We start from the raw sequence: 20,033 nt of genomic DNA, 5'->3' as shown, positions 1-20,033 counted from the left end.
CCCGAACCTGCAAACCGCGAGATCATGACCTGAGCCAAAGTCAGTAGGTTGAGCCACCCAGGTGCCCCATTTTACAAGTGTCTTAATGTAGTTTATTCCTAGGCTAAAAAATACATATATACATACATATAAAAACATAGCAGACACTAAGGATAAATCATCTTTTTTGTAAGACCAGTGACTTTCAGGGAGAAAAAGATAGGGAGAGAGATAGTGTATATGCATAAGTGTTACTATAAATCAGATGTTTTTACCATTATATTTTTATGCTAATTATTATTTATAGGGTGGCTCATTTTTTTATATTTGTCTTTTATACTGAAAATACTATTATAATCAGAAAAAAATTTTCATTGCAGAAAATTTTGGGCAACTCAGTCTAATAATCATTAAGAAGAAATACTGCCTTTGATAATATGTAAAAATAAAAACTATTGACATTTTGGGGCATGACACTTTCTTCTAGATGTTTTTCAATATGGTCTTAATTATGTTCATACAATTTCAAGACACAATGAGCTCCAAAAACTTTATTTTATGCACACTTGTTATTGCTAAATAATAGTCTGTCCTGTATTTACTATAATTTATTTAACCATTTCTTTGTTGTTGGATATTTTTTCCCATTTGTTATAATAAATAGTTTTCTCAACAAACACTTTTTAATATTCATGTCTTTGCACATAAAATAGTTTGCTTGTAGATATCTAGGAGTAGGCTTATTGGATCCAAGGATGTAAATATTTTATGGGCACCTGGTTGACTTAGTAAAGCAAGCAGCTCTTGATCCCTGGGTCATGAGTTTGAGTCCCACATTGCACATGGAGATTACTTTTTTAAAAAATTTTATGTATTTTGAGGGAGTTAGCACAAGCAGAGGGTGGGGGGGTGTGGGCAGAAAGAGAGAATCACAAGCAGGCTCCAAATTGTCACTGCAGAGCCCAGTGCTGGGCTCAAACCCATATACCGTGAGATCATGACCTGAGCAGAAATCAAGAGTCAGATACCTAGCTAGTTGAGCCACCCAGGTGCCCCTAGAGATTACTTTCAAAAAAGAGAATATAAACATTTTAAGTAAGGTTGTAAAAAATAAAAGGAATGCTAAGTATAATAAATAAAAACTCATAATGTCACTTATCAGAGAGAAACTGTTGAACTTCTGATATAAGTCTTTATAATCTTTTTCTTTGTGAAATATATGTGTAATTTTTTAAACAAAATTAAGGTTATAGTTTTGATCCTGATTAGTGTAATTAAGGTTACATTGTGGGCATTTTCCAAAGTCGTAAAAAAAACCTTTGACATCTTCGTTTTAAAGGTTATATAATTTATTACAATACCATTTTTATTAACTCCTACCCATTTTCAGAGATATATATTCTTTCCAGTTAAAAAAATTTTTTTTAATGTTTTTTACTTATTTTTGAGAGACAGAGAGAGACAGTGCAAGCAGGGGAGGGTCAGAGAGAGAGGGAGACTCAGAATCTGAAGCAAGCTCCAGGCTCCGAGCTAGCTGTCAGCACAGAGCCCGACGCGGGGCTTGAACCCACGAACCGTGAGATCATGACCAGAGCCGAAGCTGGATGCTTAACCGACTGAGCCACCCAGGCGCCCCTATTCTTTCCAGTTTTAAAGTGCTGTTTTTAAATATCAAAAATAAAGGTGCAGTAAACATTTTTGTTCATAAATCTTTGTGTTTCTGGTTATTTCCTTAGAATATAGAGTTACTTGATCAGAGGATATGCACATTTTTAAGAATATATAATGCCAGATGCCTTCTAGAATATGTAACTATTTCCTGTCCCCTCAACAGTATATGTGGATGGCATACAGTCATTAAAATGGAACAAGTCTGAGTGTGTATAGTTCTTTGCTCTGAAGAAACAGATATAATGGCTTCCGCTTTTTATTTATAATTTGTGGAAATATACGTATTTCTCCAGATTGATTTTTGATCTGGCAGTTTAAAGGGGCCTTGGCTTTTTGGACCCTGAAATAAATTGTTTTCTCTTTGAGGGAAGAGTTGAAAGTTAGTTTCTCAGACTTTAGTGAAGAGGCCCATGGAACATTTTGTTCTAGAGGCTGTATATTCTCCTTTGGGAATGTTCATGGATCCCCAAAATCAGTGGAAGAGTAGCCAGCCAGTGACATGTCAAATTGAGAATCAGTTTTTTGCAAAAGAATAGGGAGAAAGTTGTAGAAGATATTTAGCTAAAATTTCCTCCTCTTGTTTTTTGTTTTTTTATTCCTTGGGAGTAATTTCTTCCCAGTAATGCCAATATTACTTGATATCCCTGTCCATGAGAAGGGCTGGCATATTAAACCAAAGGAAACCAAGAGCCATGGGTTAGGAATGCATCCTTTTTTATTCTTAAGCTTTGTGCAGATCAGGTGTCTCCTTCCCTTAATGTCTCATTTGCCCTGTGTCCACTAGATTATGTTTATTGATTGAATAAATGAATAAAAAAATAGATGAAAGATGGGTTAAAAATGATTGTAAACACACAGATATCAGAATAAAAAGTTATGAGAGAGATGTTTCTTTCATGTTCTATTTATTCATGATTTAATTTTTCTTAAAGTTTTAATAAGCAGAACTTAAGGATGCACATATATATGCTGACAAAAATCAGTATAGTTTTTGATCTATAAAGCTTATGTTAATAACATAACATAATTTTTTTTTTGAGAGAGAGAGAGGGCGCAAGTGAACGAGGGGAAGAGAGAGACAGACTCCCACGAGGGGCAAAGAGAGAGAAAGAGGGTGAGGGAGAGAAAAGCATTCTCGAGCCTACACATGGGACTAACCATGAGATCATGACCTGAGCCGAAGTCAGATGCTTAATGACTGAGCCACCCAGGCACCCAGAACATAATATAACTTTTAAAAGCAAATCACCTTTAATTTTTTTAATAAGTTTTTTATTTTAATTCCAGTGGAGTTAACATACAGTGTTATATTAGTTTTAGGTGTATAATTTTTAAATTTTAACCACCTCTGAAGTTACTGAAATGAAACCCAAATTAGGCTGTAGACTCCCCCTGCTGGGTAAGGATGGGGACAAGAACAGAAAACCTATACTTTGGGTTTGAAAAGTCACAGGAGCCTTAATTGATGTCTTTAAACTTCCATATGTGTTCCCCATAGGGAGCATTTCCTGCTCGTTTGAAGAAAGTGCTGATTGTGGGAGCACCAATATGGTTCCGAGTGCCCTATTCCATCATCAGCCTTCTCCTGAAGGACAAAGTCCGGGAGAGGGTAAGGCAAGCTTTATTTTATTTGGAAGTGGATAGATACATTCCCATGTCCAGTGTTGAAACCTGCCAATTAATTCTTTATCTTCAATAAAATTCACCTGGCTTGTCTCCTGAAGTGCTTTCTGCTTCTGTTAGCGTATCCACTCATATTCTCTGCTTTATTCTTTACTCAGCTCAGTGCAGGCTCCCTCTCCCACCGTATTCCAAGTTCCGTGAAGTTAGGAGCTACACCTAGTTGTTTGGCACTCTCCCTCCGTGGCACCTTGCATAAAGATCGCACTGAAGGTGTGTGTCCCGTAGATAACTCAAGGATAGATACTCCTTCCGAAATTTAGCCTATGTTAAATATTCATGCATATTTAACAATCTCTAATGGAATGGCATTAGTTGAACTGGTGTTTGAATTTGTTCAACTGGAAATACTAATTCATCCCTTTGACCACTGGGTGCTAGAGGAGAATCTCTCACTCTATCTCTGCTTCCATTCCTGGCATTTTCTCTGAAAACAGCTTGTTGCTTCCTAACATCAAGTGTTTTCTAAATTATTCTTAAATCTCTTATCATCCCCTGAATGTTCCAGGACTGAAAGATTATGGCTTTATTCATTCATTCATTCATTCATTTTCCACCCTTGAAAGGACATTGACATAATAAGATAATATAGTTGTTGTGAAATGTTATTAGAGATTTTTATAGTATAGAATTATGACACTGTATCAGTGATAACAATGCAGATCTTTATAGCTGAGGAGACTTGTGTTGGAGGGGAAAACTGAAGTACTTGGAGACCCAGTGACTGAGAATAGGAGAGATCTTTTCCAAGGTAACTCTTTGAGAGGACTCCTTAGGCAAGTTCTTACACTTGTTATACATAAGTATAAATGTGTATATAAACTCAAAATACATGAGCACCTTTACAGTCCAGGCTCTGGGCCCTGGCAATTAAAAATTGGGTGAGACTTTCCTTACCTTTAAGGAGCTCATGGTCCTGAGAGGGGACATGCAGACATGCAGGGAACTGTGGCTCTGCAGGAGCACAGAGGAGAAGATTGTCTCTGGCAGTCAGGGAGGGCTTCACAGAAGAGGTGAGCTTTATAAGCTGCTCCTTGAAGAGGCTGAGGAGGAAAAGAGGACATTCCAAGAAGAGGCAACAGTAATAGAGACAAGCATTTCTATTCCACACAGATTTCACAGAGAACCATCTAAGCTAATGTGGTCCGTAAGGCTGTGTCTAAGCAGGGAGCAGACTTAGGATTACTTTTCTGGCAGTTTTCCTGGGCTGCCCTGACTCTGGGTGGCTGGTTTTGTGTTATTTTCATAGAATGCTATCTTTGAAAACCTCCGTACTGAGCTGTGAGTAAAGCACCAGGCTTAGACTTGCCTTAGTATGGGGCTGACCTGTGCGTTGTTAGTAGTCAAAAAGGCAAGTGGCTGCATGAGACGGCACTGCAAAGCCTTGCTAATAGTATAAAGACTTTGCTCATGGTGCCGTTTTTTCAAGATTTATAAAAGGACCCCTAATTCCAGGAATGAATTTGATACACATTCTGGGAAGTCAGACATTTGGGAAAAGGACTTCAATCCCAGGCAGATGAACTGCAGTCTACTTCTGACACAAGTGTACCATGTAATTCAAGCAAATCTCATCCCCTTCTTCAAACCTAATATAAATACCTTTGTTCTTTATCTTCAATTTATCTGTGTCTTTTTTTCCCCTACGTACTCACATGGTTCTTTCTGGCCTTCCAGATTCAGATATTAAAGACATCTGAGGTCACCCAGCACCTGCCCAGGGAGTGCCTTCCAGAAAACCTGGGTGGGTACGTCAAAATTGACCTCGCCACTTGGAATTTCCAGTTCCTACCCCAGATGAATGGCCACCCAGATCCCTTCGATGAGATCATCCTGTTCTCCCTCCCTCCTGCCTTAGACTGGGACTCGGTTCATGTTCCGGGTCCCCATGCCATGACCATCCAAGAGTTGATGGACTATGTAAGCACCCGGCAGAAGCGAGGGATATACGAGGAGTATGAAGACATCCGTCGGGAGAACCCTGTTGGCACTTTCCACTGTTCTATGTAAGTAGCAAAGGTTTGGGCCAACAATCAGTTACTCATGTGCTTCTGGTGCGTTCCGGCAACAGCTCCTTGTGCGCCTCATCTGCTTCACAGAGGCTCTTCCTGTGTTAAGGAGTGTCACTGTCACTTGGAGATGATGCTTTTCTCATTCAGAGAGAGGCATTTCCTGCTTTGCTGCCAATATCCTGTACTTCGACATTTCTGGAGGTCTTTAGTACCGACAGGGGACCATGTGATAATGCACACATTTTAAAATATTTTTCTGAAATGCAAGGGGTTTTAGGAAAAAACAAAAATATTGGCTCAAAAATTAGGCTATTTGGGCAGTTTCTCCCTAGAGCATTTATAGTATATAACATCACTTTCTAAAAAAAATAAATACACACACACAAACACAGAGCCACTTTGCTTTCTGAGGAGGGGTATTGGAACACTTAAAATAATTCACAGCCAGTAACAGAAAAGAGTTCACGCTTAGGCATTTAGCTTTGTGGGATTTTCCTTCTCTCCAAATCCTACTACAGAACTATCTGGCTAGTTTATAACTGGTTCATAATTATTCAGTAAGTATTGTTAGCCATAGGGCATAGATCATTTCTCTTTACTGCTGCCCTCATTTATATTACCCTGTTTTCATTGGCTGCAGCCAATGTCTCTCCAAATGAAGCTCTATTGAAAATTAGGGAAACTGTCCCAGGCTCAAGTCCCAGCATAGCCAAAAGTCCCCTCTGTGATTTATGCAAGTTACTTCCCTTCCCTGCACCCCAGTTTTCCTCTGTGTAATATGTGATGTTAGACTCTGATATCTACCTACTTGTGTAGCTTACATGTTTCTGGAAACCATGATTTTGTGAGTACCTCTTTCCCCTTGTAATTCGTGTCCAGCTTAGTCAGTGTAATATAAAGATTCAGGGAGAGAGACTGCCTTTTAGGAAAAGGAAACGGGAAAGAAGGAGTTGGGAAACAGGTAAGAGAAGTAAGAAAGAAGAAACAACTGAGAAGTAAGTCAAGAAGCAGAGCAAGAATGCGAAGGGAAGTAAGAGAAAAAACAAGAAAGCAGAGGAGTTTTCAAGAGGAGAGAGTATTCTTTTCTCCCACACAGCTGCTCGTTTCTTACCAGTTTACAATCTCTATATTGTACACAGATTACAGTCTTTCTCCCAACCAGTCTTTCTCCTTTAGTTAAAAAAATTTTTTTTAACATGTATTTATTGTCAAAAGACAGAGCATGAGCGGGGAAGTGGCAGAGAGAGAAGGAGACACAGAATTGGAAGCAGGCTCCAGGCTCTGAGCTGTCAACACAGAGCCCAACGTGGGGCTTGAACCCACTATGAGATCATGACCTGCGCCAAAGTCACTGCTTAACCGATTGAGCCACCCGGGCTCACCACCCTCCCCCTGTAGTTTTGAATCAAGGAAGTATTATGGAGCAGAGAAGAGTCCTGGGCTGCTCCAGGAGCATACATACTTGTTCTGGGGATTCCTAATCTTATTCTGGGTACTTCTGCTGTGAGGTCCTTGAGATGTCATTTCTGCCTCTTTGCCCAATAGAAAAAGCAGGTTTGGATTGTCCTCTTGGCATCACCCAGACCAGCCATCCTGTTATCAGAGAACACTTCTCAGCCCTATGGAAGGACTTGTGGTCTTGACTACTAACTGAATGAGCCCCCACGTCAGGAGCTAGAACCCAGAATCCTCATCAGCTCCAGGTCTCTGTCTTATACCACGTTCCGGTAACACTGCTTCAACAGAACAAACTGTGTCTCGCTTGGAATTCTGGATTATGAAGTAGCTATCAGAGTACTCATTGTTGTCCAGAATGCCATGGACCGAGAGACTTTCTTTCTCTTTTTTCTTCTCCCCTATACCATTTTTTCAAAAGACGTTTTGTAAAAATTTTAGGGGCACATGATTGGCTTAGTCAGTTGAGTGTCTGCTTTCAGCTCAGGTTGTGAACTCACAGTTCGTGGGTTCAAGCCCTGCATTGGACTCTGCGCTGACAGCTCAGAACCTGGAGCCTGCTTCAGATTCTGTGTCTTCCTTTCTCTCTGCCTCTCTTGCTTGTGCACGCATTCTCTTCTCTCTCAAAAATAAATAAAAAATTTTAAAAGTTATCATTTTATTATAATTTTAGATTCATATAAAGTTGTAAAAATAACACAGAGAGCTATTACATGTATCCTGTCCACAGTATAGTATGATCTCACAACCAGGAGATTGATATTGATTGATATTATACACCAGTCTGTTTAGATTTCCCCAGTTTTAGAGTGTGTTTGTGTGGGTGTATTTAGTTCTATACAATCTTTAGCCTACATGTTGGATTGTGTATCCATCACTACAGTCAAGATACAGAAGAATTATATCACCACATGCCTTGGTCCCACCCTTCCCCATTCCTAATCCCTGCATCAACTCATGTGGTCTCCATTACTATAATTTTTTCATTTCAAGAATGTAATATAATATAAATGGAATCATACTTGGGCACCTGGGTGGCTCAGTCGGTTAAGCATCTGACTTCAGCTCAGGTCATGATCTCGCAGTTCATGAGTTCTGTAAGCCCTGCGTCAGGATCTGTGCCAACAGCTCAAAGCCTGGAGTCTGTTTCAGATTCTTGTCTTCCTCTCTCTCTGCCCTTCCCCCATTCTCTCTCTCTCTCTCTCTCTCTCTCTCTCTCTCTCTCTCTCTTTCTCTCTCTCTCTCTCTCTCAAAAATAAGTAAATATTAAAAAATAAATGGAGGGGCTCCTGGGTGGCTCAGTCGGTTAAGTCCCCGGCTTCAGCTCAGGTCAGATCTCACGTTTGTGGGTTCAAGCCCCGCGTCACGCTCTGTGCTGACAGCTAGCCCAGAGCCTGCTTCCAGTTCTGTGCCTCCTTCTCTCTCTGCCCTTCCCCCTCTCATGCTCTGTCTTTCTCTGTATGAAAAACAAATAAAACATTAAAAAATAAAATAAAATAAATGGAATCATACTATATGGAACGTTTTAGGATTGGCTTTTCCTCTCAGTATGATTCCTTGGAGGTTCACACAAGTTGTTACATGCCTCAGTAGTACCTTCCTTGTTATTCTAGGGGTGAATGGTTTGTTTAACCGTTCACCTTTTAAAGGACACTAGGTTGTGGAATTTCTGGCTATTACATGTAAAGCTACTACGGATGTTTGTGTCTAGGTTTTGTGTGAACATAGCTTGCATTTCTCTGGGATAAATATCCATGAGTGTGATGGCTAAGTCACATGGTAATTGGATGTTAGTTTTCTGAGAAACTGCCCAGCTTTTTCCAGAGTTGTTGTACCATTTTGCATACCCCCCAGCAATGTACGAATGAGCCATTTTCTTTGCATCCTCCCCAGGATTTGATGTTGCCACTATTTTTTATTTTAGCTGTCCTGATAGGTGTGTAATGACATCCTATTGTGGATATAATTTACATTTCTCTAATAGTTAATGATATTGAACATCTTTTCATATGCTTATTTACAATCTGTATATCCTCTTTGTAAAAGTGTGCCTTTTGCTCACTTTCTGTTTGGATTTTTTTAAGAAGTGTTGAGATTTGAGAATTTTTTAAAAACATTTTCTAGATACAGGTTCTTTGTTGGATACTGGCTTATGAATATTTTCTTCTAGTCTGTAGTTGGTCTTTTCATCCTCTTAACAGGGTCCCTTGTGAAGCAAAAGATTTTATTTTGATGAAGTCCTTTAATCAGTTTTTCCTTTTATGGATCACACTCTTGGTGTGAAATCTAAGAACATCTAACCCTAAATTCCAAAAATTTCCCCTCTTTTTTTCCCTAAAAGTTTTATAGTATCATGTTTCACATTTATTTAATTCTGTGATCCATTTTGAATTAATTTCTCTATAAGGTGTAAGATTTAGGTTGTTGTTGATTTTGTGTGTGTGTGTGTGTGTGTGTGTGTGTCTGTGTGCACATGCATACAAGCCTGTGGATATCTAATTGCTCCAGCATCATTTGCTGAAAAATCCTTACTCCATTGAATTATCCTTAGAAGTTTGTAAAATATCAGCTGGGCTTATTGGTGTGGGAAGAGAGAATTTTTTTAAATATGGAAAAGTACAGAGTATAACAAGACAAACAACTATGTTCCTGTTACCAGAATTGATACTGACAATTTTCAATATTTGGCATATTTGCTCCATCTTTCATTTGTTATATAAAAGAAAGAATTCATTGTAAATCCCTTCTGATCCTCACCCTCACTTCTCTCCATTACCCAAAAGCAGCAACTAATATGAATATGGTACGTTTCCTTCCAGTCTATTTGCTTATTCTGTTACATATATATAAGCCCCTAGGGATAATATAGAGTATTATTTTATATTAGGGTAATATTTATGTTTTAGTAATGTTTTGTTTTTAATTAATACATATATACTTTAAAAAAATAGTACCAAAGAAAAAGGAATGATGAAATCAATAGCAATCACCAGCCTTACCCTTGATTCCACTAGATACCCATTTTCTTTTCTTTTTTTAATTTTATTTAAATTTTTTTAATGTTTTTAATTTATTTTTGAGAGACAGAGAAAGACAGCATGAGCAGGGGAGGGTCAGAGAGAGAGGGAGATACAGAATCCAAAGACAGGCTCTAGGCTCTGAGCTAGCTGTCAGCACAGAGCCTGACGCAGGGCTCGAATCCACAAACCATGAGATCCTGACCTGAGCGAAGCCAGATGCTTAACTGACTGAGCCACCCAGGCGCCCCTCTTTTTTTTTTTTATTTTTTTTTGAGTGGGCATGAATGGGGTAGGGGCAGAGAGAGAGGGAGAGAGGAAATATTAAGCTAATATTCTCTAAACCAAGCGTGGAACCCAATGCGGGCTTGATCCCAGGACCCTGAGATCATGACCTGAGCTGAAATCATGAGTCGGACGCTTAACCAACAGAGTCACACAGATGCCTTTAGGTGTCTCTTTTCAACTCTTATAGTTGTTTCTTCTGGTATCCTGTGATTCCAAAGAAAGTCCTTATAATGCTCTTTATTGATTTTTGTGGTAGGTAAGCTTTGGCTCTTACACTCCTTCTCCAATTCCCTTTTGACTGTTTTTCCAATATAATTATGTCACATTTTTTCTTAAATCAGTAGTTACTGTTCACATTACTATGGCTATGTAATTTTTTCTGCTGCAGAACTAAATGGGCTTCTAGGAAATCAAATATTTAAATTTTATCAATTAAGGGGCACCTAGGTGGCTCAGTTGGTTAAGCATCTGACTTTGGCTCAGGTCATGATCTCACAGTCTATGGGTTCGAGCCACACATCATGCTCTGTGCTGACAGCTCAGAGCCTGGAGCCTGTTTCAGATTCTGTGTCTCCCCTTCTCTCTCTGCCCCTCCCTCACTCACTCTCTGTCTCTCAAAATAAAATAATAAAGACATTTAAAAAAATTAAATATAAAAAATAAATTTTATCAATTCAATTTTTTGTTTCTTCTGGAGTTAATTACCTAATTTTTAAATTTGTTTTTAGTTTTCCATGTTTCTAGCCTTATTTTTTCCCCATGCTTAATTAAATTTATTTTATACTTTAGTATTTTCCAAGTGGTCAAATATATCACATAATGAATTGATTGTTTTCTTCCCCTGGAGTCCTCACTTCCAGAATTTTGGGGGGGTTTTGCTCTAGTCTAAACTGAGGTTAGTGTTGACTGGACTTGATCTTCAGCCTTCTCCTGATTTCCCTCCTCACTTTACTTTATTGGTTCTTGGTTAATGGATCCCCCATCTTCTTTCTTTACTTAAGAGCATAGAATTCTAGGTTGGAAATAATTGCACTACAGTATTTTTAATACAATCCCTTTGCATTTAGTAGCAATGTTACTAATTTGTCTGATGTTATTCTTAAGCCGTTTTTTTTTTTTTTAATATAATAGTTTATTTCTTAAGTCTTCTCAAATCTGTTTGGATAGTTTTAGATCATCTCTATCTTCCCATTTAAAAGTTTCACAGTGATATGCCTTGCTTGGTGTGGGTCTGGTTTTTTTTCCATTCATTTTGTTGACTGCTTAATAGGTTCTCTCACCTGAAGGCTTGTGTTCTTTAGTTATAGGACTTTTTTTTTACATTAGCTCTTTTTCATTCTGGGGAAAAAAAATTTTTTTTTAATTCTGGAAAAGTTCTTCAACTTTCTCCTTCATCTCTTCTATTAAAATTTTTTATTTTTAAATATCATTTTTATTTTCCAAGAGCTTTTCTTCTCTATTCTTTTCTCATAGCATCCTGTTCTTATTTTTTTTATTAAAAAATTTTTTTATGTCTTTATTTTTTTATTTTGAGAGTCAGAGTGAGTAGGGGAGGGGCAGAGAGAGAGGAAGACATGGAATCTGAAGCAGGCTCTAGGCTCTGAGCTGTCAGCACAGAGCCCGATGCGGGGCCTGAACCCACGGCCTGTGAGATCATGACCTGAGCCGAAGTCGAACACCTAACCGAGTGAGCTACCCAGGTGCTCCCATCCTACTCTTATTTCATATATACAGTATCTTTTTCTCTCTGAGGTTGTTAATTATAGTCTTTAGACCTTATTTGCTCTTCTTGACTCTCTTTTGTGCCTTTTCCCTGCTATGTGTTTGGTCTCTTTTTTTGTGTCGGGGTTTTCTGTAATTACCTGGAAGTTCTTGGCTATTAGTACTCTAGTTAGGAGTGGAGTCCTTAAACACTGCTTGGAAGTGCTATTAGCATAGGTGATCTTCAAGTTGAAATGATCAGCTAGCTTGTTGGTCTTCTCCAAATGACAGAATTCTTTCATATGGGGGTATTCACTTTCTCCTGAGAGGAATTCTCCACTGTCTTCCCTGGTAGGTTTCAAGATTGGATATAAGTGTAAGACGGGACAGGACAGGGAAAAGAGTGCAGGGGATTCTCACTGTGTGTCATTCAGATTTTCATTTATTCCTCTGTTTTTAGCCCTGTGCCTCAAAGTGCCTTCCAAGGTGTGGGAGGTGTGAGAGTGAGCCATTGTGTCTCTCCATAGATACCTCTGTGGGTCCTAGTTTTCTGCATGTGGCCAAAGTCAGCCAAAATTTTTCCATCTATTTTTTTCTCTGCAAAATGGATTTCACTCTTCGTCTGCTGATGTCTCTGCCATCACTTTGGGGATTTGTATTGATTAGTGCCTTTATTGTCATTTTTAGTGAGGCTACTAGATGGGATGGAGTCAAACATATGTGGTCAACCTACCATGTTAAACTGGACTTAGGTTTATTAGCTGGTGGATTTTTCTTGGTACTGTACCCCTATTTCCCTCTTCTTTTCTCTTTCAAATGGAAATATCTTTATTCCCACAGGACTGTATATATATCATTAAAAATGTTGAATGATATGGACTATGGATAGACGAGGCAATGAAAAGATCTAGGTCTCCACCTCCAGCGGTTACTGACCCCGCCTTTGCACGGCCACACTTCGTGTGCACACATACACACTGCTTCCACCTTTTCTCTGTCCTTGTTTCAGTTTGTCTGTTTCATTTTCTGCAGGTCTCCGGGAAACCTAGAGAAGAACCGCTATGGGGATGTGCCCTGCCTGGACCAAACGAGAGTGAAGTTGACAAAACGAAGTGGCCACCCTCAGGTAGTTGGATAGATGCTGTCTCTCAGCAGCACTGAGGGAAACTTTCCAAAGTGAAGTTTACTCATCCCATAGCAGAAAGAACATAGACTCTAAGAGAGATCAGACCTGAGTTTTAACTTTGGTGTACCTTAGCCCATCTCACAGTACTAAGCAGAAATTTAATGGGAAAGTTTATGTAAATGCTGATAGGGCAAGGTCTGGTATATTGTAGGTACTTGATAAATGTTCAGTGACTTTTCCTTTTACTCGTTTGTTGTAAAATGATAGCCCTGTTCACTCTCTTAGTGAGTGTATATCAATACAAGGCAACTCTAATTGTCAGTGGTTTTTCCATTTAGAAGATATGAAAATAATTTTGGACAACTAGTATATGCATAAATATCTAGGGATAGAGTTGAAGTGGTCAGTTGATTATATTATTTAATGTATTAATGTGATCACATCTGTTCATATTAAAAATCACACATAGAATACACTAATATAGATACTTAGTAAAACTCTTCATGTGGACCTTTAACCTCAGTGTCTTTGTCCTCATTTGTGCTACTTCCTGAGCCAATCTGAGACAGTTTCCCAGAGAGCATAATTTTTATTTCCTTTTAAGGGTATGGTATTGTCACTGAAAAGTTTATCCTAAGCCAGAAAGGTCTATTAGCATAATATTAACACAGGTTTTTCTTTTCCATTTATCCTGCGTCTCATGCATTCTCTGTGGTATAATCATTCACTTATTCTTTTTTAAAGTCTTCTTTTTTTAAATGTTTATTTTATTATTTTTTAAATTTGTTTTTAATTTTTTTTTTGAGAGACAGAGCGAGCACAAGCAGGGGAGGGTGAGAGAGAGAAGGAGACACAGAATCTGAAATAGGCTTCAGGCTATGAGCTAGCTGTCAGCATAGAGTCCAGCATGGGGCTCGAACCCACAAACCATGAGATCATGACCTGAGCCAAAGCCAGATGCTTAACTGATTGAGCCACCCAGGTGCCCCTTAAATTTGTTTTTAATGTTTATTTGTTTTTGAGAGATAGAAGGAGACAGAACGTGAGCAGGGAAGGGGCAGAGAGAGAGGGAGACACAGAATCGGAAGCAGACTCTAGGCTCTGAGCTGTCAGCACAGAGCCCAATGCAGGGCTCAAACTCATGAACTGTGAGATCATGACCTGAGCTGAAGTCGGATGCTTAACTGACTGAGCCACGCAGGCAACCCTTAATGTTTATTTTTGAGAGAGAGTGTGTGTGCTAAGCAAGGGAAGGGCAGAGGGAGAGGGAGACAGGATCTGAAGTGGGCTCTGTGCTGACACGCCCCTTAAAAGTCTTTTTTAATATAACGTGTTTATAGCAAGATCCAACACTTAGAATCTTGAGGCCAATGACTAACTATGTCTTACATTTCTTCTTTCTCCTTCTGATAAACCAGTTGTGTCTGGTGCCCTCCATATGCATAAAAAAAAACAAACACCATTGAGGGGTGCCTGGCTGGCTCAGTTGGTAGAGCATGCAACTCTTAACCTTGGGTTTTAAGTTTGAGTCCCGCATTGAGTTGAGAGATTACTTAGAAAAACAAAAACAGAAAACAAACAAACAAAAAAACCCAGCGTAGATTCAGGTTGTTGTTCAAAGTAAAAGATTTTAGATAGTCCCCCTTTAACATGACATACATTATAGGGAGGGGCTTATTATATCCCTCTCTTTTTTCTGGGGGATAATTTTTGGGAAAATCATTGCCTTGTATTTGGGCATATATGGCATGTGGGTTGAAACCTTAGTGTCATGGTTTTTCTTTCTTTCGACCCTACTGTTTCAAGCACGTAAACTGAATTCATAAGCCTGTCCAGGACCCTTACAAAGGGTTTTCTTGCAGGAGCATTAGCTCAGAGCCAAAGTTCATCACTATTATTGAGATCCTGATAGTATACGCTCTGAAGGAGTAGAGTATGGTTGTTGAGCTGGGGCTCTGGAGTCAGACCCCTGTATTTATCCGTCTTCTTGACGGCTCCGTCTTCAGTACCTAGAATGGTACATATCAGACCTTCAGTAAATTATTTGTGAATGAATGAGTGAATCCCAGTATACCAGCAGACTATTCTAGTCATCCTGTAATTAATCTAAAGATCATCACTTGAGTGATATGCTCCTTTCATTACTGTAAACATTGGCAGAAGCTTTATTTCCACAGTAAATGGAGGATTCAGGTTTATTAGAAAGTTCTTTACCAGATTTGCTTCTAGACTTATAAAGCTATTAGTCACAGTTTCTATTGAACATGGCCCACAACAAGTGTACTTAGTTTGGTTCTCTGTGCAATTTCACTTTGCCCCCAAATCTCTACTTTGTCTCTGAGGTCACTTTCAGTTTTACTTTCTGATGATTCTTCTGAAATTACTGATTTTAATTCCCAGTGCTCTCAGAGACAGGGATACTTACTGAAAGCTGGTATCCTTAGTTCTAAAGAAATAGTAAGTCTCCTTTAAAGAGGTGATGTTTCTTTTCAAAGCAAGAAGGTAGTTCCAAAAGTTTCAACCATACGTGCGTGTGTGTGTAAATGCATGTATATATATCATACATATATACACAGATATATACAATATTATATATCATATGTTACTTATATAATAATGTTGATTGGCATGTACCAGGTAAATCCTTTGTACTTTCTGTGCCCTCTTGCTTGGGTCCTGCAGGGTATACCACTTGAATGTGCCAGGCTGGACAGAGGCTAGCTTTGACTAACTATGGTGGACCCTGGATTGAGCAGTCTGGTTGGGAGTGAGTGAGGCATTTAGCTTTCTGGGTCTGCTGCAGATGGTCCTTTAGCTCAGTGAAGATGCCTCAGTCAGAGTAAGAACACTAGTAGTATGAGGTCAAAATCAACTGCTGTGGAAGGAGGAACCGGAAACTCTTGGCTAAATAATTAGTGGGAGGATAAGGTGGTAGTCTAGGACTGCCTGACATGTACCCAAGTAATGACCATGAGATGGAGATGTCTTCTCAGCGTGGCTGTGGATACTGACAGTTCAGACTGGTTTCCAAGTGGTGGAACACAGTGGAGACAAAGTGATGGATTAGGGATTCATTCTGACCTCTCCAGAGTAGAGTGGAGTCTGAACTTTCTCTGGTTTAACATTGGAACTTTTTTCTGTTGTCCTCCTATACCCCTCCATACCCTCTGCTATTCACCGAAACTGCTAGATACCCTCAACTAGTTATACCAAAACTTGACGACACTGTAGCTGCATCCGTGTTTCTCTTTTATCAGGTTAGATTTAAAGACGTTGGCAGAGATCTTGTGAGAAAGTATAATAAAGACCAAATCCTATTTAATCTCCCTGATAGCTAATGATGCTGAAGTAAATAAGAAGTGCGCACCCTGCGAGATGAGAGAAGCCCCCCAGAAGAGAATGAGTCAAGAGCTGTCAACATTGAGACACCTCTGAATTTGTCTGGCTATTGCTTTGTGTTAATTCAGGTAGTAAAGGAGCCTGGGTGTTTGGCCTGTGCCGTTAATGGTCCTAGAAATGAGGGATAGATTTCTTCCTTCTCCAGTCACACGTTACCTTTTGTGTGTGGCAGGATGGACACAGTGTTCCTGCTCAGGTGGCTTGGTTTGCGTCCCTTTTGGTGTTGAACCAGTGCTACAAATCTTAATGGGCTCCTTTTTCGGTAATAACGGCTTTATTGGGATGTAATTCACATACCATACAGTTGACCTATTTAAAGTGTATAATTCAGTGGTTTTTCTTATATTCACAGAGTCAACCTTAGAACATTTTTATCACCCCTAAAAAAGAAACTCCATGCCCTTGGCAGTCACACCCTGGTTTCCCCCAGTTTGTCTACTTTCTTTCCCTAGAGATTTGCCTATTTTGGTCATTTCATATAAATGGAATCTTACAATATGTGGCCTTTTGTGTCTGGCCTCTTTCACTCAGCAGGTTTTCAAGGATCATCCATGCCATAGCGTATAGCAGTACTTCACCCCATTTTATTGCTAAATAATACTCCGCCGTATGGATATGCCACTTTTATTTATCCATTCATGAGGTGAATGCAGTCTGTGGCTATTCCAAATAATGCTCTTGTGAATATTTGTGTGTAAGTTTCTCTGTGGACATAGGTTTTCATTTCCCTCAGGAGTGGATTTGCTGGGTTGTATGGTAACTGTGCTTAAGCTGTGGAAGAACTGCCGCACTGTTTTCCACACGACTGCACCATTTTACATTCCCATTAGGGGTATGTGAGGGTTCTGGGTTTTCCACATCTTTGCCTACATTTGTTATTATCCACTTGTACCTGTAGCCATCCTAATGGGTAAGAAGTGGTATCTCGTTGTGTTTTGTTTTTTTGGTTTTAGTAGGCTCAATGACCAATGTGGAACTCAGTGTGGGGCTTGAACTCATGACGCTGAGATCAAGACCTGAGCTGAGATCGAGTCGGATGCTTACCTGACTGAGCCACCCAGGCACCCCACTTTCTGTGGTTTTGCTTTGCATTTCCCTGATGGCTAATGTTGAGCATTTTTTCTTGTGCTTATTCCTATTTATCTTCTTTAGAGAGATGGCTGTTCTGATCCTTTGCCTATTTTATTTATTTATTTTTTAAATTGTTTTAATGTTTTATTTATTTTTGATACAGAGAGAGACACAGCATGAGAGGGGGAGGGGCAGAGAAAGAAGGAGACACAGAACCGGAAGCAGGCTCCAGGCCCTGAGCTAGCTGTCAGCACAGAGCCTGACGCGGGGCTCGAACCCACTAACGTGAGATCTGACCTGAGCCGAAGTCGGAGGCTTAACCTACTGAGCCACCCTGGCGCCCCATGATGCTTTGCCTATTTTAAAATTGGGTTGTCATGGTGACTGGGTGGCTCAGTCAGTTGAGTGTCCGACTTCGGCTCAGGTTATGATCTCACAGTTTGTGAGTTCAAACCCCACATCAGGCTCTGTGCTGCCAGCTCAAAGCCTGGAGCCTGCTTTGGATTCTATGTCTCCCTCTCTCTCTCTGCTCCTCCCCACTCGTGCTTGGTCTCTCAAAAATAAATAAACATTAAAATAAATAAATAAACATTTAAAAAATTAAAAAGAAGTAAAATTGGGTTGTCTTTTTAACATTGAGTTGTGAAACCTCTTTCTATATTCTAGATACAAGTCTCTTATCAAATATGTGTGTTCTGTGGGGATATTTTTACTTTATTTTTTTCTTAAGTTTATTTATCTTGAGAGAGAGAGGGTGAGCATGAGGGAAGGGGCAGAGAGAGAGGGAGAGAGAGAGAGAATCCCAAGTAGGCTTCCCACTGTCAGTGCAGATCCCAACAAGGGGCTCAAATCCATAAGTCGCTAGATCATGACCTAAGCTAAAACCAAGACTCAGACACTCAACCAACTGAGCCACCCAGCTGCCCCTCTTTACTTTCTTGATGGTGTCCTTTGAAGGACACAGAAGTTTTCAATTTTAATTTAGTTCAATGTATCTGATTTTTCTTTTGTTGCTTGTACTTTTGGTGTCATAGCTAATACAGTTGTACCTAACCCAAGGTCACAAAGATGTAACCCTTTATCTTCTTCTAAGAGTTTAATCATTTTAGCTCTTACATTAGGTTTGTGATCTGTTTTGAGTTAGTTTTTGTGTATAGTGTGACTTTTTAACCCCCTTCACGTGGATATCCATTTGTTCCTCACTTTCTGCCTGACAAGAAAAGAATATCTACATCTTGGGTTTTATTTACCTAGTACATAAATTTCCTACCCAAATGGTATATTCCACATAGCTGTGATATTTCCTTTCTATCATTAGACAGATTACATCAATGCCAGTTTCATGGATGGCTACAAGCAGAAGAATGCTTACATTGGTACACAAGGTAAGTTAGTCTGCCCCTCACAAATTGGTTGTGGGGTTTTTTTTGCCATCTACCTGTGATTTCTTGCACCAGATGATTACATGGTTTTTAAAGGAAATGGTAATTTGAGGTGATGTTGTGGCCTTTCATAAACACTGGGCGTTATTCAGGAGGGTAGAGGAGAGCTATAGAGTGTCTGTACCAGATATGCTTGGAAACTCGCTGCAGAGATAAACTGGAGATTTGAGCACAATGCTACCACAAGTTTTTGGATTATGTATAGCCAACAATGGCAGGGGAATTGGACACCAGAACTCAATGGCCAGTGAGATGTTCTTTACGTCCAGTAGGAGGCCAGAAACAGCAGTGCGACTTCTCAGTGATTGAGTCTAGTCTGTGAAAGGGTGTTGCTGTCCTAAGAGACTTTTGCTGGTCCCTGTGCCATCAGACAGCACTCAGCAGTCCTCTGAATGGATAGTCTATACTAGTTTGACTGCACTATACACTGCACTGATCGTGAAGTACTAGACTCTGGGAAGATTTCAGATAGAGTTTGTATAAATGCTCCTATGGGCCCCAGTACTACTCCTGACCTGGCCTCTGCCACCTCAGGACAATACCAAGTTGCCATAAAAGAGGGTGGGAAGAGATCACAACATAGGAGGACATAGCAGGCCACCCTTTGGGCTTTATGCCCTTTGACCACTGCTGACCGTGGCCAGCAACAGATCTGACCAGAAATTGCCCCTGTAACCAAGTGATCATACTCAATATCACTAATAACAGACATTATGCCTCTGTGAATGAGAACTGTACAACATAACTTGTTTTGTTTGTGGCCAGTTTTCAAGTCTGAATCTGATCATGAAAAATAAACCAGACAAAATCCAGATGGTGGCGCATACTAGAAGAAAACTGGCTTAGACCCTGCAAAGTTAATGCCATGAAAAATAAAGGCAGGAAACTCCTCTAGGTTAAAGGGGACTAACAAGCTATGATAACCAAAAGCACGTTCCCATTATTGGAACCTCAGTTTAGAGAAAAAAACTGTTAAGGACAAACTTGGGACAATTGGAGACTGTGTATTTGATAATAGTATTATATCAGTGTTTAATTGCTTCAGTGTGATAATGGTATCATTCTATAGGAGAATGTCTTTGTTCTTCTAAATATATGCCTAAGTGTTTAGGAATAAAATGTCATAATGTCCGGAACTAACTTTTAAATAGTTCTGTAAAAAAAGAATTCATGTGTATGTATATATAAACAT

The 20,033-nt window shown here is 39.5% G+C and overlaps 1 protein-coding gene across 2 annotated transcripts in view; it reads left to right on the top strand.

Annotated features, from left to right (window-relative positions):
• Positions 1-20,033, top strand: part of PTPN9 (protein tyrosine phosphatase non-receptor type 9) — a 79,462-nt gene that overhangs the window by 50,231 nt on the left and 9,198 nt on the right. Inside the window, exons 7-11 of one of the 2 annotated variants that reach the window (XM_029952842.1) lie at positions 3,149-3,259; positions 5,008-5,074; positions 5,189-5,336; positions 12,836-12,929; positions 18,718-18,784. In XM_029952842.1, coding sequence (XP_029808702.1) covers positions 3,149-3,259; positions 5,008-5,074; positions 5,189-5,336; positions 12,836-12,929; positions 18,718-18,784 — 487 coding nt within the window. Of the gene's footprint in view, positions 1-3,148; positions 3,260-5,007; positions 5,337-12,835; positions 12,930-18,717; positions 18,785-20,033 lie in introns of both variants that reach the window. The other variant, XM_029952843.1, reaches the window with a different exon arrangement.

Source organism: Suricata suricatta, chromosome 9 (genome assembly GCF_006229205.1).
Source record: "Suricata suricatta isolate VVHF042 chromosome 9, meerkat_22Aug2017_6uvM2_HiC, whole genome shotgun sequence".
Taxonomy (NCBI): domain Eukaryota; kingdom Metazoa; phylum Chordata; class Mammalia; order Carnivora; family Herpestidae; genus Suricata; species Suricata suricatta.
Note: the sequence above shows the minus strand (reverse complement) of the source record. Positions and strands in the feature narration are given on the sequence as shown.